Source organism: Hippocampus zosterae, chromosome 3, assembly GCF_025434085.1.
Source record: "Hippocampus zosterae strain Florida chromosome 3, ASM2543408v3, whole genome shotgun sequence".
In the NCBI taxonomy this organism is placed as follows: Eukaryota; Metazoa; Chordata; class Actinopteri; order Syngnathiformes; family Syngnathidae; genus Hippocampus; species Hippocampus zosterae.
Window position 1 is genome coordinate 15,559,631 of NC_067453.1, and position 20,702 is coordinate 15,580,332.

Here is a 20,702-nt window from a genome sequence, read left to right on the forward strand (position 1 = left end):
TCATCCACTTTCGATGTGCTTTATCTCCCATACAAGGAGGCCTTTTCTCCCGGGTATCTTGTTTTGCAGTCCCGTGAAAGAGAGACTTGGTGCTGTTGTCAGAGGCAGTAAATCATGTTTTTAACCCTGCTTGTGCTCAGCGGGAACTCACAAATACAAACAGAGTGCAGTGACTGAGATCATTGTACTGTACTTTTGTTAAATGTTGATTGAGACATTTTCTGATGTTGTGTTCCTGTGGTACCCCGATTTATGTTGTTTTTTTCCCTTTTTTTTCCACTACAGGCTGTCGCCTTGTCCATTTTTTGTTGTGACACAAAATTTGAGTTATAACCACTTTTCAGATATGCAAACTTCACAAGCACACACTCACCTGCAGTCGTCTTCAAGTTTTCTGGAATATTTCTCCTGATGATAATTGAATGCTAACTGCCCAGCATTTTCCCACATAAAACACACATTTCTTCACCCCAGCAAGATTACATTTTGACAGTTTAACTTTGCTTCCTATTTAACTGATAGTTTACAGCAACGTTGACGTAGGATGGGGAGTCCAGACAGATTCATGGCCGATAACATTCATTTCAAACCTTGGGTGCGTGTTGGATCTGGGCCAAATGGGAGCTTCCCAGCGGTTTGCTTTTAGGTCTCAATATTCTATTGCTGCATTCTTGTAGAGAGAGCTAGTGGTGTATTTATGACTCAAGATAAAGCTGCGAGGCAGGCAGGAAGGAGGTTCGTCTGGGTTACAGGCAGTGTCCGGGCTGGAACTGAAGGCCACCAAACAAATACAATTCATTCCACACAGTTTGATTTTGTAGAAACACATTTGTTGCCAAGGTTAGGTTATCAGTCAGCAACCGCGCCTGTTGTTTATTTATTTTTATGTTCTATAAAGTCTAACAAAACACAGCACTTCCTTGTTCCAGCCGTATCTGCTGGATATTGTTAAATGAACAAGGATGTAATGGTCAGAGCAGCACAACAAACACAGCTCGTAAGTGGCATTCGGGTATTTCATTAGTGTGTAAAGAGGCCGCACCGGAGTTTGTCCAGCTGTCTTACTGCACTTTTGTTGTAGTGATGACAGCGGTTCTGTTTCAGAATGATGTGGGTGGCCTAAGGAGTCTGACCAACAAATGGACCACCTTCCTCAAAGCAAGACTTGTGTGCTCCATACCTGGACCCGACGGAGTGGACACCCACTTTGATGAGCTACGTATGTCTGGCAGATTCTTTTGTTTTTGTTTTGGTTGAAAAATACAGTATGACATTGTGGTGATACCCTTGCGGTGTTTACAAATGCACGATTGGAAAGGGGCTTATACTGGACATATTCCCTATATTGATAGTTTATGGATTTCACACAAAATGGCTGACTTTGTCAGGAATGGCTTTTTGAGATTTTTTTCATTCGTCCTGTTGTGAGAGGCAACTCCAAGTGTGTGTCACTTGAACTTGTGTCGGAGGCAATTGTTTTTCTAAATTATCCAGCAAAAATTATGCAGTGCATGTATTTATGAACCCCTAGAATACAGTAAAAATCTCTAGTAGGGAATCATATTTGCAGTGTCCAATCTGTCCATATAACAGAATTTCCTTATGTGGGAAATGACTATGGTACATGTCCTGTATAAACCTGCAAGTATGTTGACAAAATGTTTCATAGAATTCTGGAGATGGGAATATTTACTGTATACACTGTACATTTTCACTTGGATAGCTTTCCGGAATGTTGAAACTTCCCAAAAGGCAAATCGGGGTAAACAGAAAGTCAATTGTTATTCTTGTATTTCGGGTTCCCATGGAAGGAGTCTATTTTGAATCTTCGTCTTTTATGTTAAAATACTTGGCAAATCCGGAATTTTTGTTTTTCACAACACTTTTTTCCACCCCCTAATGGACTCTTTGAAATTTTACGAAAACATTTAACATGTGCAAACCATTTGCAGCTCTTAATTCACTGGAAACTTATTTGCATTCCTCTCAGAGCAATAAAAGCCATGCAAATTGCATTGAGGCTGACCTTTTATTATATAATCCTATACTGTGCCTCGGTGGGGAAAAGGTGCAATTATATCACATGGTTATGAAAACATCAAATTTCGGGAAGCCGCTTGTCTTAAATATAAATAAGAACCACTGTACTCAAAAGTAAATACTATACCTGTACATATTAATCTTTCATGGCTGAATTTACACTGTGTCTTTCTTTTAGAGGACATTTTTATGCTTCCTACCAGGGATCCAAAGAATCCAAAGGTGTATGCGGTCTTCACCACCTCCAGGTTTGTTCTTTTGTCATCCCACCTCCTGCCATATCCTTTATTGGAATTATTTTTGAAACTTGGATCTCCTGTTGTGATCTGGCCTTTAGCTCTGTTTTTCGAGGCTCGGCTGTGTGCGTGTACAACATGGCGGATATAAGGGCCGTCTTCAACGGGCCCTACGCTCACAAGGAAGGGCCAGACCACCGCTGGGTCGAGTATGATGGGAGGATACCATATCCGCGTCCTGGCACGGTGGGTTGGTCAACACACGGAGAACAATCAAAATAATAATAATGAAAAGATATGGAAAAAAAATTAAGAGAGTACGGAAAAAAGGTATTTTTTATGTTTCATTTTCTCCATATGAATGCTCTTTAAAACAATATTTGTGTTTGGAAATTGGGAGTGATGTTGTCAGTCATATCGAAAGCAAAAATGTTACTTTTACTCAAGTGGTGAACTATAAATAGCATAACACAATACAATACATGCTGATTTATATTTAATCAGAGAAACAGATCACATTCCAGTTGCCTCAGCATTTTTTTCCAGAGCTGCATATATTTACGGCCTAAATAAGGACAAGACTGGCATGGAAATAGGAGTATAGAACAGTCAGAGAAATTGTTCACGCTCTTGAAAATTGAAATGTAAAACAAAAAAAAAAAACAAAAATCTGATCATCATTCAGAATATAAAGTAGATGCATGTTTGTGCAAAACTGAATGCAAACATTAAGTATATTAATCATGAATTTCTATCCATCCATTTTCTTAATGTATATCATGAAAATATAAATTCATTAATTGTGGAATCATGTGAACCCATTAAATAATTAAATTCTGAATTATTAAATATAGTTTGGACATTTTGGAGACCCAATACATAATGGAACTTTTTGCTGGCATTTTTATTTTAATACAATTTCATATAGAGCCAGAATCGAACCTGCATCTCTCCATACAAACTGCTAAACAGACAGCCACCGTGCGACTTATCAATTTCATTGCTTTTTAAAAATTAACATATTAGTGCATTTGTTAATTTGTCTAAAGTACTCTTTAATTGTGTAATGTTGAGGGTTTTTTTCCTCTTTTGGCAGTTGCTTTTTATATATTTCACTAAAATGTACTTTTCTGTCTTCAACGATATTTATCTAAAATTACTGACTATTTTGTTTTAATTTATTTATAATAGGCTCCAGCAAGCCTGTGACCATCATGAGGATAAGCGACGCGTACAATGGATGAATTACACATGTATTAAATAGCTTTGTACTTCATGACAGTGCATCTAAACTGTTTTATATTGTATACAACACTCAGACATTTTACTCTCCACGTAGTGGAAAAATATTTTTTTTCAATGATTAATAGGACGAAAGAACAGACATTACTGGCATTTTCAGCTCACCATTCTTCATATGGACAGAGGGCGACAAACATTTCCCCAGTGTGGGACGAATAAAGGATATCTTATCTTATCAAACTCCGGCCAGCTCTTCTACTTCCTTTTTTTAAACACAATTACTGTTCTTATAATTTATTGCAAAATGTGACTGCGTCCAATGGTATAACATTGTATTATATTATGCATTGTTTTCTAGTGTCCCAGTAAAACATACGACCCTCGCATCAAGACCACCAAAGATTTCCCAGACGAGGTGGTCAGCTTCATTCGGTTCCACCCTCTCATGTTCCGCTCTGTCTACCCTTTGAGCGGCCGCCCCGTGTTCACTCGAGTCCGAGTGGACTACACCTTGACCCGGGTTGTGGTGGACAGAGTTTTAGCCGAGGACGGACAGTATGAGGTTCTCTTCTTGGGGACAGGTGAGTGTGTTTGTGTGTGTTACCAAAAGTGGCCACCAGGGAGAAGTGCAACATCAAGAAAGTGTCATCTGTGTTTTTAACTTGTGGACTCCTGGTTTTTGGATGCCTTTTATACAATGATAACAGTGCAATCGTAATTCTCAAACGTTTTACTCCAGTTAGTGCCTAAAAAGAAACAACCTCAACTAATCAATGCAAATGTGTTGTATTTAAATGTTAAACACCACTTAAATGTTCTCAACAATTGTACGGAAATCGAGTAACTTGAAATGTATTGACAACAAATTGTCACGTAGCAAGGTGGTGGTGGACCCCAAAAAAGCAGGCAGGAGGAAGGAGCCGGGTGTACTTGAAGGATTGTATTACACCTCAGAAAAGTCCAAAACAAACAAAGTCCAAAATATCAACAAAACACATGACTGAATATAAAACATAACAATGACCAAAACCTGACTGAAACAAACAAACAGCAACAAAAATGACAGTAGCCAACAGCAACAATGACCCGACAATGAATGGTCGGGCGGGAGTCCTTTTTATGCCACTAATTACCGAACAACCAACAGGTGTGCAGCTGCAGGGGGAGCCCTACAGTGCCACCTGTTGGTCCCAAACCGAATCATGACACAAATAGATTTCGATTTATGAGTGTCAATACGTCGTTTTAAAGTTGTTGTTAGTTTTTTTTCTTTACTTTTCTTTTTCACAAAAAAGCTTGAATTTGTTTGGGCTTATTTTTGGGTAAAATGCTTGAAGTACTGGACGTTTCTTTCACAATCAAAGTGTACCAGCGTTTGACTTTCACTGTCTGTCTTTCTGTGACAGATGCTGGCACAGTTCTGAAGGTGGTGAGCATCACCAGAGACCAGCGGTCCACAGAGGAAGTAGTGCTTGAAGAGCTTCAAGTGTTCCAGGTTGGACGCCCCCCCCCCCCCCCCCACACACACACACAAATTAAAGTTATTTCGTGAACCACTTGACATTACTACACCAGATGATGTGCAGATGTGCAGTGACAAAGCGTGAAAAATGAACAATTTCTTTAGAAAGTGGTCAAAAAGGAATGTTTATGATTATATAATTATTTTGTTTACAGGTTCCCACTCCAATTCTCAGTCTTGAGATTTCTTCAAAGCAGGTTAGATCTCATTCAATTACTCCTTATGTAATTGGGGTAAAAGTGTCATGGAGGGGTCGTGGGTGGTGGAGTTTCATGGAGTGGCTGGTGGGTAGCTCTCAATTGTCACTCCTGTGCTAACTTCTCAACACATTTGATCCCCAACATTTGGACAAAGTTAATGTCTCGCTTTGGTCATTTTCGCCGGACAAGGGACCAAAAAAAAAAAAGTGGGGTACACTTATCTCAAAAATTGAGCTGAATATATTGTGCCCATTTATATGGTGGAAAAACAATTTATCAGCTTGTGTTGGGGCTTACAAGCTGCAAATATTTTTGAGAAGGTCACACGTGTTACTCTTGACAAAAGACAGTTGAGCCACGTCACATGATGTTATAGTTGATTCGTAGTTCTAGATCTTCAGATAAACTATTTGGAAATGAAATAGTAACATTTTTCTTTGTAATGCCTTTTGAATTATGGCATTACAATTATTTTACAGAAGTAAAAATGTTTTCTTTCCTGCTGTCTTGTTCCAGGTCTGACTTAGGAGTGTATCTTATATATGAATAACTAAGTTCCTCAAGTAAGCAATGCTTTAAAAATGCTCATATTATTAACAATTACTCTAGTATTGATACCAAATGTGGACATCTACTCAGGGCAATGGCGGTTGTACTCTTCGGATGCAGGGCTTTGGCAGCCCAAAAATCAGGAAAAACCCCAAACCATTTTTATTTATCACCTTTAACAGGTGTTAAACACAGCTAAAACCAAAACAACACAAAGAATACCTCGAGAATAATTATAATATATATTTGCTTGATTGATTTGTTTTAGCAGGTTAAATAAAGTCGGACAATGTTGAAGTGGCCACTGTGCCCCTCTCAAAGGAAAAAGTTTGGACATGCCTGTTTTAAAACATTTTAAAACATTGATATGTTAAGGGTTGTGTTTACTCACATTATCTGTAAAGAATAAATATAAATATATTTTTATTATATCTGTGGAAGGTGATGTAAGTTGATGTTAATAAAAAAAAGGATAAAGGCTGGTGTCAGGCGAGTGTAAAACAAAGCTCAGAAGGAGAAGAAAAGATTTCTGTCATTTGGTTTTATACGAGCTAAGGGAAAAATCAATTGAAATGGCAATTGGAATAAAAAGGCTTTTTATTTTGACGCCAAATAGTGTGGTGTGATTTTTTTTTCAAGCCATGTGGAGCCTCTCGCAAGTAGAAAGTCAATCAAAATGCTAAAACTGATTTACAATTGCTCGTTTCCACAAGCGCAGTAAAACTTGGGAGTTTATTTGTCCCTTAAATATAAGGGGGGGGGGGACTGTACTTACATGAGGATTGAATGAAAATAGATCGATTCCATATAAAAATGGGACCTAAATCAATGTTTAAAACCAAACACTGCTTCAAGATTAACCACAAATGCATCGGATTTCAAAGTTAAATACAACCAAAGAGTACGTACGTAAGCAGTTATTCTTTCACATCCCACACTTTAGGTATCACCGATGTAAAACAAAAGATCAAGTGACAGTTGAACGTTTTCAGTTAAAAACCGAAGCAAGAACCTAATAGGTAGCTGAAGGTCAAAGGCTGTTTCGGTTCATGTTTCTTGTCAGTATACTTGAGACGTTGCCATTTTTCATCAGCGGTTGTTTTGCGGGTGCAAAACAAGTTGCTTTATTTGTTTTTTCATGCCCCTCCGACCCACTCGGTCCTGTTTAATCTCCGACTGGAAAAGCCACCCCCCCTGCCCTCCTCGCAGTCATCATGCTTGTTCAACTTCCTCCCTTCACTGTCTCTGAGTTTCAAGCTCTCTCGGCCCCCTCACGCCTCATTATCTCAAAGGTCAGGCATGTCACGAGACACTTCAACCCTAATCAAAGCCGCCATTAATCTCTCGCTGCGTTTTGACCTGCACGTGTCCGACAGAGAGGGTGAGGGTTCCAGGGGGTTGGATGTTTCATTGAGGAATCCCCTTACCTCTGGACAAGCTTGAGCTGATACTACACAATATGATAACTTGACAATGTTCAGCTGTATCTCTGAAATGGAACAAACGTATATAACTAACCATTGATCTCTAAAAAGTTAAAAAAAATATATCCCTGTTTCATTGCAAGATCAATTTCTGAGAAATATAGTTGCATGTCCGGCTAGAGAAAAAGATTAAGATTCTGAGGAGCCAGAAGTCGTTTCACTCCATGCAACACAGATGTGAAGCAGATATCATACAATGAAATACAACTTAACTTTCGGGGACAGCGGTTACTACAGTGGACAGCTTATCATGTTATCAGGTTACAGGGTGCATGAAAGGGTTGAAATGCTTCAAAGTGAGATGGAATGCTGGCTAGAATTTACACAACACATTCATCATATTTTGTCTATACCCGTCAGAGAAAGTCGTCCACAATCCTGACGATGGAGTTTCTGTTCCCAGCCTGTCCTTTTGGGCGTGGCTACATACATTGAATATAACTTAAACCTATGAACACATCAACTTTATGAATTATGAATCAGCGGTACTCATTTTCTGTCATCGGGAAGTACTTTGATACCTAATGTTTTCAATAATTAAATAAAAGTTTATTATTCTGTGCAACAGTACAACTGTAAAGGCTGAACTGTGGGGTTGCTCCGATTTGCTTGCCTTATCCACTGTGTTGCATTTTCACGACACCGTAATGTAAACGAGAGGGTGTGAAATGTGTGTGTTGTGTTTGGCTATGTAGCAACAGCTGTACGTTGGGTCTAGCGAGGGTCTGGCCCAGCTCTCGCTCAGCAGATGTCACCTCTACGGCCAAGCCTGCGCCGACTGCTGCCTGGCCCGAGACCCCCACTGTGCCTGGGATGGGCACATGTGCTCCAGATACATCCCTGCAGCCAAGAGGTGAGGACTTGATATGGCGATATTTTATTCTCAAAACAAAACAATTCTGAGGGAAAAGAAATATGGAAACACCATGTACATTTCTATCCGTCAAATACAATACAATACAATACAATACATGCTGATTTATATAGCGCTTTCACAACAGTGGCAGCTGTAACAAAGCGCTTAACAAAACAGTTAACATAAAGTAAAATAATAAAAACACAACACATAACATAAAACACGGACAGTCGTGCAGTCCTAACCACTTTTCCTTCACACGCTTTGTTGTTTGAAGCAGTTTGAGATGAAAGAGGACAGAATTAAAGTGTCCTTTAACCAGTGGATCAGAGACGTCATTCTCAAAATGTGCACACGTCGGCTTCAAGCTACTGTAAGTTTCAAAGTCAACAAGAAGCCGTAGCATCCGTTGCCAAAAAAAGAGACTTCAGCAGCCATCCATCCAGCTGCACCAACGCCGACTGTCCAACAGCGCCGACATCTCCACTGAACAAAACAGGGTTGTGAAAAATGCTGCCCATTACAGGCGCAAAAAACACTTTCCTCCCAATCAAAATCTGTGCTGGTACAGACGTGCTGCCGAGAAGGCGCAACCACCAAGCACAGATACTTCTCCTTTGACGAATGTCGTGGCCAAAAAATGCAGAAAACAGTCCATATCAGGTCCACACGATGAAACAACAAATATCATGCGACAAAACAAAAAGACAAAAAGAACAAAAAAGCAAGGCTCTTGAAGAGCACTTGCCAAAGGCTGCCTACTCACGCGCCATCTTGGAAAAAAAATCAACACTTGCAACAAGCTGTGTCTAAAATCTGGACCAAGTACAAACAGCATGGGAAAGTTGTTAAAGGCAAGCATACTGGTAGACAAAGGAAGATTTCAAAATGTCGAAACAGCAAACTCAAGCAACATGTCTTGAAAACAGAAAAGGCAAAGCAAAACAAATGAGAAACCACTGGGAGGAAACAGGAGTTAGTGTCTATGACCGAACTGTAATCCACCATCCGCAGCATCTGTGTCAAAGTCAAGGCCCGGGGGCCAGATCTGGCCCGCCATAACATTTTATGTGGCCCCGGAAAGCAAATAAGCATGTCAAGTTCCGTGATGCTTGTTCAAGTCTGAACGAAATTTTCAAATTGTCACATGTAATCCACAATTCATTAAGTCATTATACTTGATTTCTGTTTTAAAAATTAGTTATTCATCAATTTGTTGTGCGCTTACTATGTCATATGTAGAGGTGAGCAAACATTTACAATGATCAAACAGTCATGAATGATATCGGGCTTTTCTTGAGGGGATTTGGCTCCTTTTTCAGTATGTATTTATGTATAAGTATTTTCCAGAACATATAATTGGGAGTTGTATAGACTCATCAACTTAAAGTTCACCAACCATCCAGAGTGCCATGTTATTGGCCAACGGGGATGCTCTAATGTTTTTTTTTTTTTCTTTTGGGGGAACAACAAGGCTCTTTGAAAGCTGATCCTCACAGAATCAGCGAGTGTGTAGTTGACAGATATATGGTGACAAAGGGCAGAAGGGGGAGGAAGGGGGAGGGCAATGCAAGTTGATGAAGGCCAGGAGAGCAACAACATAATTGCTTTGGTTTACCTCAGCACTAAGAAGCATTCGGTAAAATATTGGTGCTCAGTCACGATCGACAATTATTTCTCAAGCTTCGTGGTACCTTAATTTATGGCCTGAATTTATTCCGAGACCAAGCCCCTAACTCACATTACTTATACTGTGTCACACCGATTTTTCCATTTAAATTAATTGAATGTCATAAATCCATCCTGTACCCTGAAAAAACAGCGCCATTTCAATATGGATTAAAAGTAAAATATTTCTATAACAAAAAAAGTAAAAAATGAAACAATTTAGCCAAAAGTAAGTCAGATCAGTAACTTGGACTCCAGCTCCGTTTTCCACATCTGCTCCAAGCTACTTGTGAGTGTTTTCATTTTGTTTGTCTGCTTGTCCAATTCAACACAATTCTGAGTTGAGAGTCGAGAAGTATCTTATTGAGTATGGCTGCCTTTTTTCTGGTCACGCTTCACTTCAATCACTGACTGAACAAACATGCGCTCCATGCTCCTTAGTGCATTGTGTATTCATTTTATATTTTGCCAATTGGCTACTTCACCTGTTCAATAAATTTCCGAAAGTGCTTCGGCAATGCTGGCTACCGTATCCGCTCATCCACGGGAGTAATTTAATTTATTAGCATAATTATTTATGATGACTTTTTTTTTTGCCTAGGAGAGCCAGGCGACAGGACATCAAGCATGGGGACCCCGCCAGCCAGTGTTGGCAGACAGAGGACAGTATGTAGACGATACTATGTAGAATTTCTTCACTGTGATTTGATTTAGTTGAGTTGTATTAGAACACAACGGTTTTCGTTTTCTTTCAGGTCTTGGCGTGGGTCAAGTGGAGGAGCGAGTTCTCTTTGGTGTGCAGAGTAACTCGACGTTCCTTGAGTGCATCCCCAAATCTCAGCAAGCCCGGATTCACTGGTTTGTTCACAGGACTGGATCAAAACACAGGGAGCAGGTCAGTCTGAAATACAAACTTTTGACTAGCCTCTCTCTGAGGTGGCCTACTTAGAGCGCAGAACTTCATAGAATAGATTCATGCTTCGGAGCATCCAAAAACGTTCTCTCTCATTTTAGTTGACGTTTTGTATCTGACTTATTGGATGTCAGATTCCAGATTGCCAACACAAATCACATTACAGCAGATCCTACAGGAAAATTAAAGGAGCGCTTAGACTCAGGACACCAATTGCTTCTCAAACAGATGAACGGACAACTCCCAGTAGACCGCTACGTCGTAAAAAGTAATAAAAAGAGTGAAGAGAAACCCACGACTTCCTGAAATTGAGTCGTCAATGATTTTCATGAGCGTCCTGAGCTTTGTAAGTGTCTAGCCGCAAGGACAGAAGAAAAGTACATCTGCACTTTATCACTCCATAATAGCCATTATGCGTCAAAATTGCTTTGTCATTTAGTGACCATTATCTTCTCAGTAACAAGTAGTCATACATCAGTTTGGAACTTCAGAGGAGATTTGCGAGTGGAGCGATTGACTGTATCTTAGGCAGAGAGAGTTCAGGGCAAAAAAAAAAGACCATATGTTCACATTGGTAAAGACTGTTTCAATCTTAAGATCGTGTCATGAAAGACTTTTTGTCTAGTATTTTATTTATTTTATTGCTTCATACTTTTTTTGTATTTATATCTTTCGGAACTTAATGTGTTCAAAAGCTGTGCTACAAAGATTACGTTTAAAACTCAGCTTGAAGAATCTGTATATGAGTCCTTTTAGTTGTAATGCAGTCTTTGCTAGACGTACCAAGAACTAAACTGAGGCTCAGAGGGGATCGAGCCTTTTCTGTTGCTGGTCCATCTCTCTGGAATGACCTCCCACTGAACATTCGGCAAGCCTCCTCGCTGCCCATCTTTAAAGCCCTCCTCAAAACTCACTTGTATTCTTTGGCGTTTGACTCAGCATGACTTAGATTTGCTCTTGATTTTACTGCTTGGTGCTTTCTACCGCCTTATTACTTATTACTTATTACTGATTCGTCTTACTGTTTATTGTATATGTTAAATCGCTCCATGTACAGCACTTTGTATGCAGCGATGGCTGTTTGAAAGTGCTCTATAAATACTGTTGACTTGACTTGACTTGACTTAATGTTGATTTTTTTTTCTTTTTATCCATCTAATTGAATGTTGTTTTTCTTATTAAGAAACACATAATGGACATGTTCACATTTTTGAGGAGCTTAAATATATTACAATGGACCCTTGCATGCTCGCATTTATGTATCCATGAATTTGCATACTCACTGATTTTTTTCTCCCAATTAAAAAAGAAAATCTATCTTTTTTGAAGTTGGGTTTTTATTATTTTTTTCCCCTAATGCTCCCCCCAACCATTTCCCTGTTACCCCTGGCACATACTGAATCATTATTAGTGTTTTTTTGTTAAGTAAATGTGGGGGGGTTACATTTGTTTGTTTTTCCCCAGTGGATTTTAATGACCGTCAATAGTATCAGAGGGATTTATGTAGGGTTGACTACTTTCAAGGGCAACCATTATTTGGAATGCATGCTCATGGAATAAATTAAACTTGTAAATCAAGGCACCACTGTCCCAAGTTTGTCATGCTTTCATGGGTGAAAGTTAATCCACAGGTGTAGAGGCCATGAACACCGCCGGCCATCTTTCATTTGTGTTTCCCCTTCACAGCAGAAAGTCGAGTGTTTGCGCATTGCATGCCGGCGCGTGTGCGTCTTCCTTTATTATTCCCCGACACAGTGGAAATCATAACAAAGCGATTCCCACAGTCAGACATGTGTTCGACGCTCGCCTGGACACAAAGGGGTGTTTTTGGTGTGTGTGCTGCTCCTCCACATTGAGACGAGCCAAATGAGGTGACTGGTGAGGTATTCTGGGCATGTCGAAATAACAAATAACACTCCACATAGTCCGCAAAGCTGTATTTAACAACGGGTCTTATAACCTAAAACAATGTGTCATTTCTTGAAGGATGGTTTTAGTCTGTTTAATAATATCAAGGGGCCTTTCAGGTTTTGATCTTTCTTTACTGTCGTCTTTGGAAGATATAGTTTGGACACCCCAGGCATGCACTGATGTTAACTCCGATTTAAATGTTGTGTCTATTTTGCTTCCTCCTCTACATGTTTCACTCAACCACAATCACTTAATAAGGAATCCCACTCTTCCACTTGCTTTTTATTTATGGACCTTTAAGGACTTTTGAGGGCTAAGTTAGCCATTTCTAAGGACCTTGTCTCCATTGAACGGGGGATTCACAGTGGATTTAATGAACAGAAAGCCACACATTACTGAGCTGGTGTTCAAATCATTGCAGCCAAAGGAAGGGCACATCTTTATTTTTAGGGGCAATCAGCTAACCCTTTATTTGACATACTGTCTGTCAAATCGGCCCGAAATGACCCGAAGTTATCACGTGACCATCGGAACTGATCGGAGACTGCGAGAAAAGCAGAGCAGAAACCAGGAAGGCATGTAGCCCGACAGCGGGGTTTGAGGGGAAGGGTGGCAGGCGCATTTTCCGACAAAACTATTAATTGGAAGGGGGGAGAAAATGACATACATAAATGAAATGAACACCACAGACGAATTTTTAAGGATTGTTATTGATTTTTGAAGCTTTCCCTGAAAATTAAGGACAATTAAGGACATCATTTTACAACTTTTTATTTCTTTTATTAACTTTAAGGACCCGTGGGAACCCTGTTAACTCGTTTGCTTCCTGATGCCTTGTGCGAGAACCACAGCTAACCAATCAAGTCTCACTGATCGTAAAAAGCCCACCACAAACAATGTGAGCGGAACTGTTTCCACGCTTACGGCTTTACACAATGGAATGTTGGCCCATTACACCCAGGAAGACGTGGATCGTGTCGTACTTTTAGATGAAACAAAGCCCTTGTAGAGGTATTGTGGGCATATGAATTTTCAATTGCTTGTGCAGCGCACTTTATCATTCATGCTCCTGTAATATCATCTATTTTAAAGCAAACGTCTATGGGCTTTTATAGTAGACAGGCTTAAGAGTAGCATGTCTGCAGCATAATTAAGAGCAAGAATCAGAGGCCAAAAAAAAATCACAAACCCCCAATCTCCAGTAACAGAGGCTGTCCCCACAGAGCACCGTGAATAAAAATGCAGATGAGTAATGCCGTATGCTCTTTTATGCAGATATTGCTGCTCTGTGTGTGTTCAACAAGCAGTTGTTTCAAGGTTTAAAACAAGGGTAACATCTTTATTTATTTCTGTGAGACTGTCAATCCGTGTATCATTTGTTGATTCGTTTTTCAAAACAAAATGGGAAGTAAAAAAAAACAAATAAAAGAATCACTCCTTTTGTCAATATTCCTTCCCAAAACCAAACTGACAGAACACACCATGACATTTTTTGCAATTTAGATCTATGAGGTAGTAGAAAACGTAGTCTGCTTTTTATCACCTAAATTGTGAGATGCGCCAGGGGGCCAACTTTAAGGGGAGAAACCCAATGGGTGCATAATGTTAAAGTGGCGACTGACAATCGTCTTGGAAATTTTCCATACCAATTCATCGCAAAGCTTAAACATGACGTCCTCTTTTTCTCACAGGTCAGGCCGGATGACCGCGTCATACAAACGGACAGAGGCCTCCTGATTCGCTCCGTGTACACGTCAGACGTCGGCGTGTACGAGTGCGAAGCTCAGGAGCACACTCACTTCGCCCACACACTCCGCCGGCTCACGCTGCAGCTCCTTCCACAAGACCAACTGGACCGAAAGACCAAAGCTGGCGAGGACCTGATGACGGAACTGCGACATGGCCACCCTTTCAAAGACTACCTGAGGCTCATGAGCTCCTCTGTGGGCTCCCTGGAAGAGTACTGCGACTCTCTCTGGCTTGAGAAGAGGCCGTTGAAGGCCCGCGGCCGAACCTTGGGAGTCGGCAAGTGGAAGCACATGCAGGATATAAAGAAGAGTAGAAATAGGAGGCACCACAAAGAGAAGGAAAGAAAGGCTGACAAACTGTAGTGCACAATGGAGAAGACTGTTGAAATGGCAGGACACATCAGTCTACAGGCGAAAAAATGGAAACGTCCACAGTTCACTGCATGTTTGACAGGCAGATTTTTTAAATACTCTATTTTCAAAGCTCTGGTGTAGAATGCTCCAAAAATCAGAGTCAGACCAATTGGTCATGCAATTAATTGTCATTTATACAAATGTTGAGAGTCCCCAAAATTGATACTTAAGTTAAAACAGTTGCCATTTCATTCGCTGGGCAACCTTCCACAAAAGAAAATAAGCCGGATGGTTTGAACAGGGACGAAAATAGCACCATTTTGTGGACACACCTATGCGCCAGTACTAGGTGTCCGCAGTTTATGACAGAATTCCTTTCCGACAGTGACAACACAATCCAAAATTGCATGTTAAGTTGGAGGAGAAGTTATCATTTGAGTAGCGAGACAACTTTGTAGAAAATGGCGCACAATTTTGCTGTATCCTTTGAATGGAATAAAAAAAAGCAGCGCCAGGTGATGGATGGAGTTAAAAGCAAGCAAAGAAATGCCTTGGTTTAAGACACATTTCCTGAACTGCCAGGAAATACTAAGCAGAGTGTCATGTACCAAGTTCTTTACCTAAATTGCTTTTTTTGTGATACTTCTAACCTCATCTTGTTCTAATTGAGCCACCACGCCTTTGCTGGTCGCAGGAGAGTCGTGCAAGAAAATCAACATCACAGCTGACAATTTCCTCATCGATTGCGTCGTCCATCCCTTTTTTTTTTCATTCAGAGACGTTAAGCTATTTTCAAATTAGTCAGCATGAGAAAACAGTTTCCACTTGGAGATAAAAATGCATTCATGTTGAATGACTGTAAATAATTTCTATAACTTGTACAGGATATACAGGCGCATCTCAAAACAGTGAACGTCCACCACAGAGCGGGTCATTGAAACTCACACAAAAGGATGTGTGATTGCCAAAAGTTAATAAAATACTCTCTGTTCGACAAAGCCACATACTGACAAAATGAAGCTCCTCTCTTCAGTTCAACGGAGGTGCTTGAGAACGATATTTATTATTAGAGACATGGCTTAGGACTGAGCACAAAAAAAGGTAAATAGGCAAGTCCGCATATAATGGCAGCCTGGTTCTCCCTTAAAATGAGCAAAAAGGTGAATTTGCCAGTGGAGAACGACGACTATTGGGGTTCACTGTAAATTTGAATAAAGTAGATACATTTATGTATTCCAGTACAATAGTTTAATTCAAACATCCTTTTCAGAAGGCCAACTCCTTCCTAATTTCTGTTTTAAAAATGCCGTACATATTTTGACATGGTTACATTTTTGTTCTTTAGTTGTCAGCTATAAATATAAAAATACATTTGAAAAAATAAGCATGAACTGTTCCTCTTGTGAATCTACAGTTTATATATGAGTTGCATTTTTTGAAATTGAACCGGTAAAATTTTTCGGAATTCATTGTCATGCTTCTACAATATTCTAATTCCTTGAGATGCACCTGTGCAACATGTCCAGCGTAGACTAATTAGTGCTTTTATAATAAACCCATCGGCTGTGATGTCAAAGTCAGCCAATATTATATTTTTGTACTTTCAGATCTTTTGGTTTTGTTGAAACTATTTAAATAAATATGTCTTGCGTGCCTAAAACCTGAACATCCTTGTCGTCTGTAAATAAATATAAGAGGTGTAACACTTTCTAGTACACAGTGACTTGAGATTTAGTGGGTTGGCCTTTATCCAGGTGTCCCGATTTAGCAATGCAGGTCTCCGGCGGGCACAGTACGTCGGGGTGATTCAGGACCAGCTGCTCTCTTGTTTACTTGGAATAAAAATAAAACATAAAAAAGGAGAGAAAAGTTTCTGTGTATGTAAAAGCATGTGATCAGACTTGAGGCTGCCTAGAATAAACTGATAAGCATCTTCACGAGTTATCGTCTTTTGCAAACCTCAATGGTGTCACATTTTGTAGTTACAGTGCACTCCGCTTAATAGAACACCATTGGGCCGAAGCGCTTCTGTTCTACTAAGCGGAGTTTCTATTAACCGGAGACACTTTATTAGGTACACCTTCAGACACGTCGACGACCAAGTTATGCACGCAGAAAAACCCCTGCTGACGAGTTAGAAGAGATATTTCGACTGTGGACGTCCATATCTTTAATCAAACAACAATTTAATCAACTTCAGTCAAACAAAATCTCAAATCACGAGAAAAATTTCGTTACTTTTGTCTGGAAACAGGCGTCCGTAATTTTGCGGTTGACTTCCCTCTCAATGCGCTGGATAAGAGGGAAGTCCTGGAAACCGCGGGCGTACCTTCTGAGAATCCGGCAATGCATCGTGTCGTCTGAGTATGTCCTTCTTATCCGCAGGTGATAGCCCTCGTCTCTTGAATGAAGTTGAAGCCATTGTGACGTGCGTGTGTCTATGTGTGGAGTGACGCGTGCTACCTGTTACTGTATACGGCTAGAACTACCGCGTTTTCTCGCGATAGTGGTACAGTATCGCGATAGCTACACTTCGAAAACCACTAGTTTACAATGTTCATTGCTTACGGCCTGTTCTATTAAGCGGAGATCTGTTCTACTAAGCGTAGTATCTTTATAGGAAATTGCATTAGGCAAATCCGTTCCAGAGCCTTTTGCTCTATTAAGCGGATTACTCTATTAACCGGTGTTCTATTAAGCGGAGTGCACTGTACTAGTAAAAGTGATTTGGATGATAAAACTTCAAGGCCTTCTTGTGAATAAAAGGAGTCTTAAAATGGGGCTTGATGAAGAATATTTCAGTGATCCTCCACAGTGATCCTTTGCAGTCTCGTGATGAATATTTTACACACTTCCTCCCTGGTCGTTGTTTATTTATTGAGAGGCTCGGAAAGAACAAACATATCCAGCAAAAACAGAAACCACTCCGTGAAGACAATGTCCCCATTCCTCAGTAATTATTTTGTGGTTTCTTTGAAGCTCAGACAGAAGCAGTGGGAAATGAAAGTGTGGATAAAAAGCAGCAATTTGATGTGATTGCGGTAATGAGCACGTTGGACTGACTTGAGACCCCCGTAGTGGGTTTGCACGACACTCACACGGAGATGGAGGCGGCTTTCAATTTGCTAAATTCCTCACAGTCAGCTTCCAGCTAGTACAGTGCAACGCTAAGTTACCAATTGAATTTTTTCTTGCGATGTGTTCCAAAACCGAAATGTTTGCAAACCCAGGTAATGTTTCCCCATTGAAACAAAAGGAAATGTAATTTATCCATCATAGGCTCAGAATGTTATATTTAGCTTGTTTCAATTGTTGTGTGGTTAAAAACTAAATTATGTGCAATATAGAACTTGTAAAGGTGAAAACCCTACATGGGCAACTTACCGTGCGGTGTCAGCCTTTTCGGGTACAGAAATGGTTACGTTCGCTGTGGTTTCTGCTAGCCTCAAATGGCCACCACCTCCGACATTGCGGCACAGATTTTATGGTGCATTGTGGCATGTGAAGGCCACTTTAGGAAAAAAATAAAGATATCTGACGCATGGAGCAAATTATGTATGTATGGAGCAATTAAAAAAAAAAAAAAGAAAAACAAGACCAAAAAAACCCATTCTGAGCTCCTGAATTCCTCCGTGGCTATGCCAAGATTGTTCAGAAACTAGTGTGGGCACAGAGATATTTTTTGAAAACAACAACTCATCTGGGTCGTTGGCATCAAGGGAGGTTCCATTGTATTTATAACCATTCCGAATTAATCGACCACCATGACATAATTTTTCCAAATTATCATTATTTTGGTTGATGTTTCATCCCACTAGGGTAGATCAATGCCAGTGCTGAACAGATCTGCACATCCAAAACCAAATCAAGAGCAGTCTATTCTAAACTAAGCTGACCGTTTTAAAGGCACTTACTTGAGGATCATCAATGTGATTTTGTTCACATACTGGACCTTGACACAGAGGAGAAAGTGGAGTAAGAATAGGTTCTCTGTGTATTTCCATGATTAGAAAAGCTTGATATAAAACCCTTTTTTAAATCACTACACGTAGTAGTAGCAGTCAGTGTTTGAAAGAGCCACTCTAACACACACACACTTTCTACACTTACACTTCTAACACAAAGGAATACTGTTGTGGGGAATGTTGCAATGTTGAATATAATTTTTAGTACAACATATCCCCTGGTATAAATGGGTGGGTTCACTATACATCCATTCAAGAACTGATTGAATTCACCAGTTGTGTATAGATGCTGTTAAAAAGTTTGTATTTCAAGGATCTCAAAATTAACAGTCATCTCTATCATAGCAGGACATAAAATGAAGCAATGAATAAATAAAAATTCTCAAAGACGCATGATCAAACCTGATCAGGAGATCCACCATTTTGGTTATTGCAGAACTGGTTTGGACTTCCACTTGGTAATTCATAGACCCCCCCCCACCCCCCACAAAAATACAAACAAACAAAAAATCAGTCACAAGCAAGTATCCTGGAAAAAATAGTGGCATAATATCGCAATCTTTTTGCAATATTATTCCCCATCAAATGAAGCCACAGCATGGCATCAAAGATTGAGGATCCGTCTCATTTTGAGGATTTGGTCTGAAATAGCATCACAGTTATTCAACCACCAACTCTGGACGAATGACTGAGTCAGATTCGTCTCTCCTTTCAACCTGTTAGCCGGCTACTGAAATGCGGACGGTAAAACATGATTCACTTTCAAGCAGGTTTTCGTGAACTCAGTCAGACAACTACAGTTTACTTATCACCTGCCAATTGGTTTACATCACTTTCTCTGTCCCACTGAAGCACTCGAACTAAAGTTTGAATAGCTATGCAATTCGTACCAGAACCCAGACGCTCAAACAGCATCTCAGTGCAAGATAGAGTGGAATTGAGATGTCCACACAGGGTATTTACAGCTGTGCCGATATACGTATTCATCAATTGGTGACTATAAACCGTTTGGCTTGGGAGTAGGCAGGCAGAATTGTGTCAGAGCTGTCCCGCCCAGCTGGTATTGATGATAGCCCGAGGAGAAGCTGTAAACAAGAGGTATGTGCGCATTGGCTCCAAACACTTGTTTCCCAACAAGTAATGACCATTTATTCCTGATTTATCGACATATGCAACAACCCCGTTTCTCGGTAACTGCGACAGGCAGAATATATAGTCAAGTCAAGTCAAGTCAACAGTATTTATAGAGCACTTTCAAACAGCCATCGCTGCATACAAAGTGCTGTACATGGAGCGATTTAACATATACAATAAACAGTAAGACGAATCAGTAATAAGTAATAAGTAATAAGGCGGTAGAAAGCACCAAGCAGTAAAATCAAGAGCAAATCTAAGTCATGCTGAGTCAAACGCCAAAGAATACAAGTGAGTTTTGAGGAGGGCTTTAAAGATGGGCAGCGAGGAGGCTTGCCGAATGTTCAGTGGGAGGTCATTCCAGAGAGATGGACCAGCAACAGAAAAGGCTCGATCCCCTCTGAGCCTCAGTTTAGTTCTTGGTACGTCTAGCAAAGACTGGTCCACAGACCTGAGGCGCCGGGCAGGGGTGTAGGGGCGTATGAGCTCAGAGAGGTTAGGTGGCGCGAGATTATTCAGAGATTTGAAAACAAAGAGGAGGATCTTAAAAATAATTCTAAAATGAATGGGGAGCCAGTGAAGGGATGCCAAAGTAGGAGTTAAATGCTCCCTCTTACGAGTACCAGTCAAGAGGCGAGCAGCGGCATTCTGTACCAGCTGAAGGCGCTTGATGGAGGACTGGCTGACTCCAAAGTACAGGGCGTTGCAGTAATCGAGCCGGGATGTGACAAAGGCATGAATTACTGTCTCAAAGTGTTCATGTGAGAGGAAAGGTTTTATTTTGGCCAGCTGTCTAAGGTGAAAGAAGCTGGATTTAACAACGGCACCAATTTGCCGATCGAGTTTGAAATCACTGTCCAGTTTAAGTCCCAAGTTTGAG

The 20,702-nt window shown here is 40.3% G+C and overlaps 1 protein-coding gene across 2 annotated transcripts in view; it reads left to right on the forward strand.

The window, feature by feature from the left end:
• Nucleotides 1-16,389, forward strand: part of sema3d (sema domain, immunoglobulin domain (Ig), short basic domain, secreted, (semaphorin) 3D) — a 47,378-nt gene extending 30,989 nt beyond the window's left edge. For both annotated transcript variants that reach the window (XM_052060239.1, XM_052060240.1), the window contains exons 9-18: nucleotides 1,105-1,219; nucleotides 2,219-2,288; nucleotides 2,378-2,522; nucleotides 3,877-4,099; nucleotides 4,925-5,013; nucleotides 5,196-5,237; nucleotides 7,969-8,126; nucleotides 10,399-10,463; nucleotides 10,553-10,692; nucleotides 14,313-16,389. In XM_052060239.1, the coding sequence (XP_051916199.1) occupies nucleotides 1,105-1,219; nucleotides 2,219-2,288; nucleotides 2,378-2,522; nucleotides 3,877-4,099; nucleotides 4,925-5,013; nucleotides 5,196-5,237; nucleotides 7,969-8,126; nucleotides 10,399-10,463; nucleotides 10,553-10,692; nucleotides 14,313-14,732 (1,467 nt within the window). In that variant the 3' untranslated portion in view covers nucleotides 14,733-16,389. The remainder of the gene's footprint in view (nucleotides 1-1,104; nucleotides 1,220-2,218; nucleotides 2,289-2,377; nucleotides 2,523-3,876; nucleotides 4,100-4,924; nucleotides 5,014-5,195; nucleotides 5,238-7,968; nucleotides 8,127-10,398; nucleotides 10,464-10,552; nucleotides 10,693-14,312) is intronic.
• The last annotated feature ends 4,313 nt before the right edge of the window (nucleotides 16,390-20,702 follow it).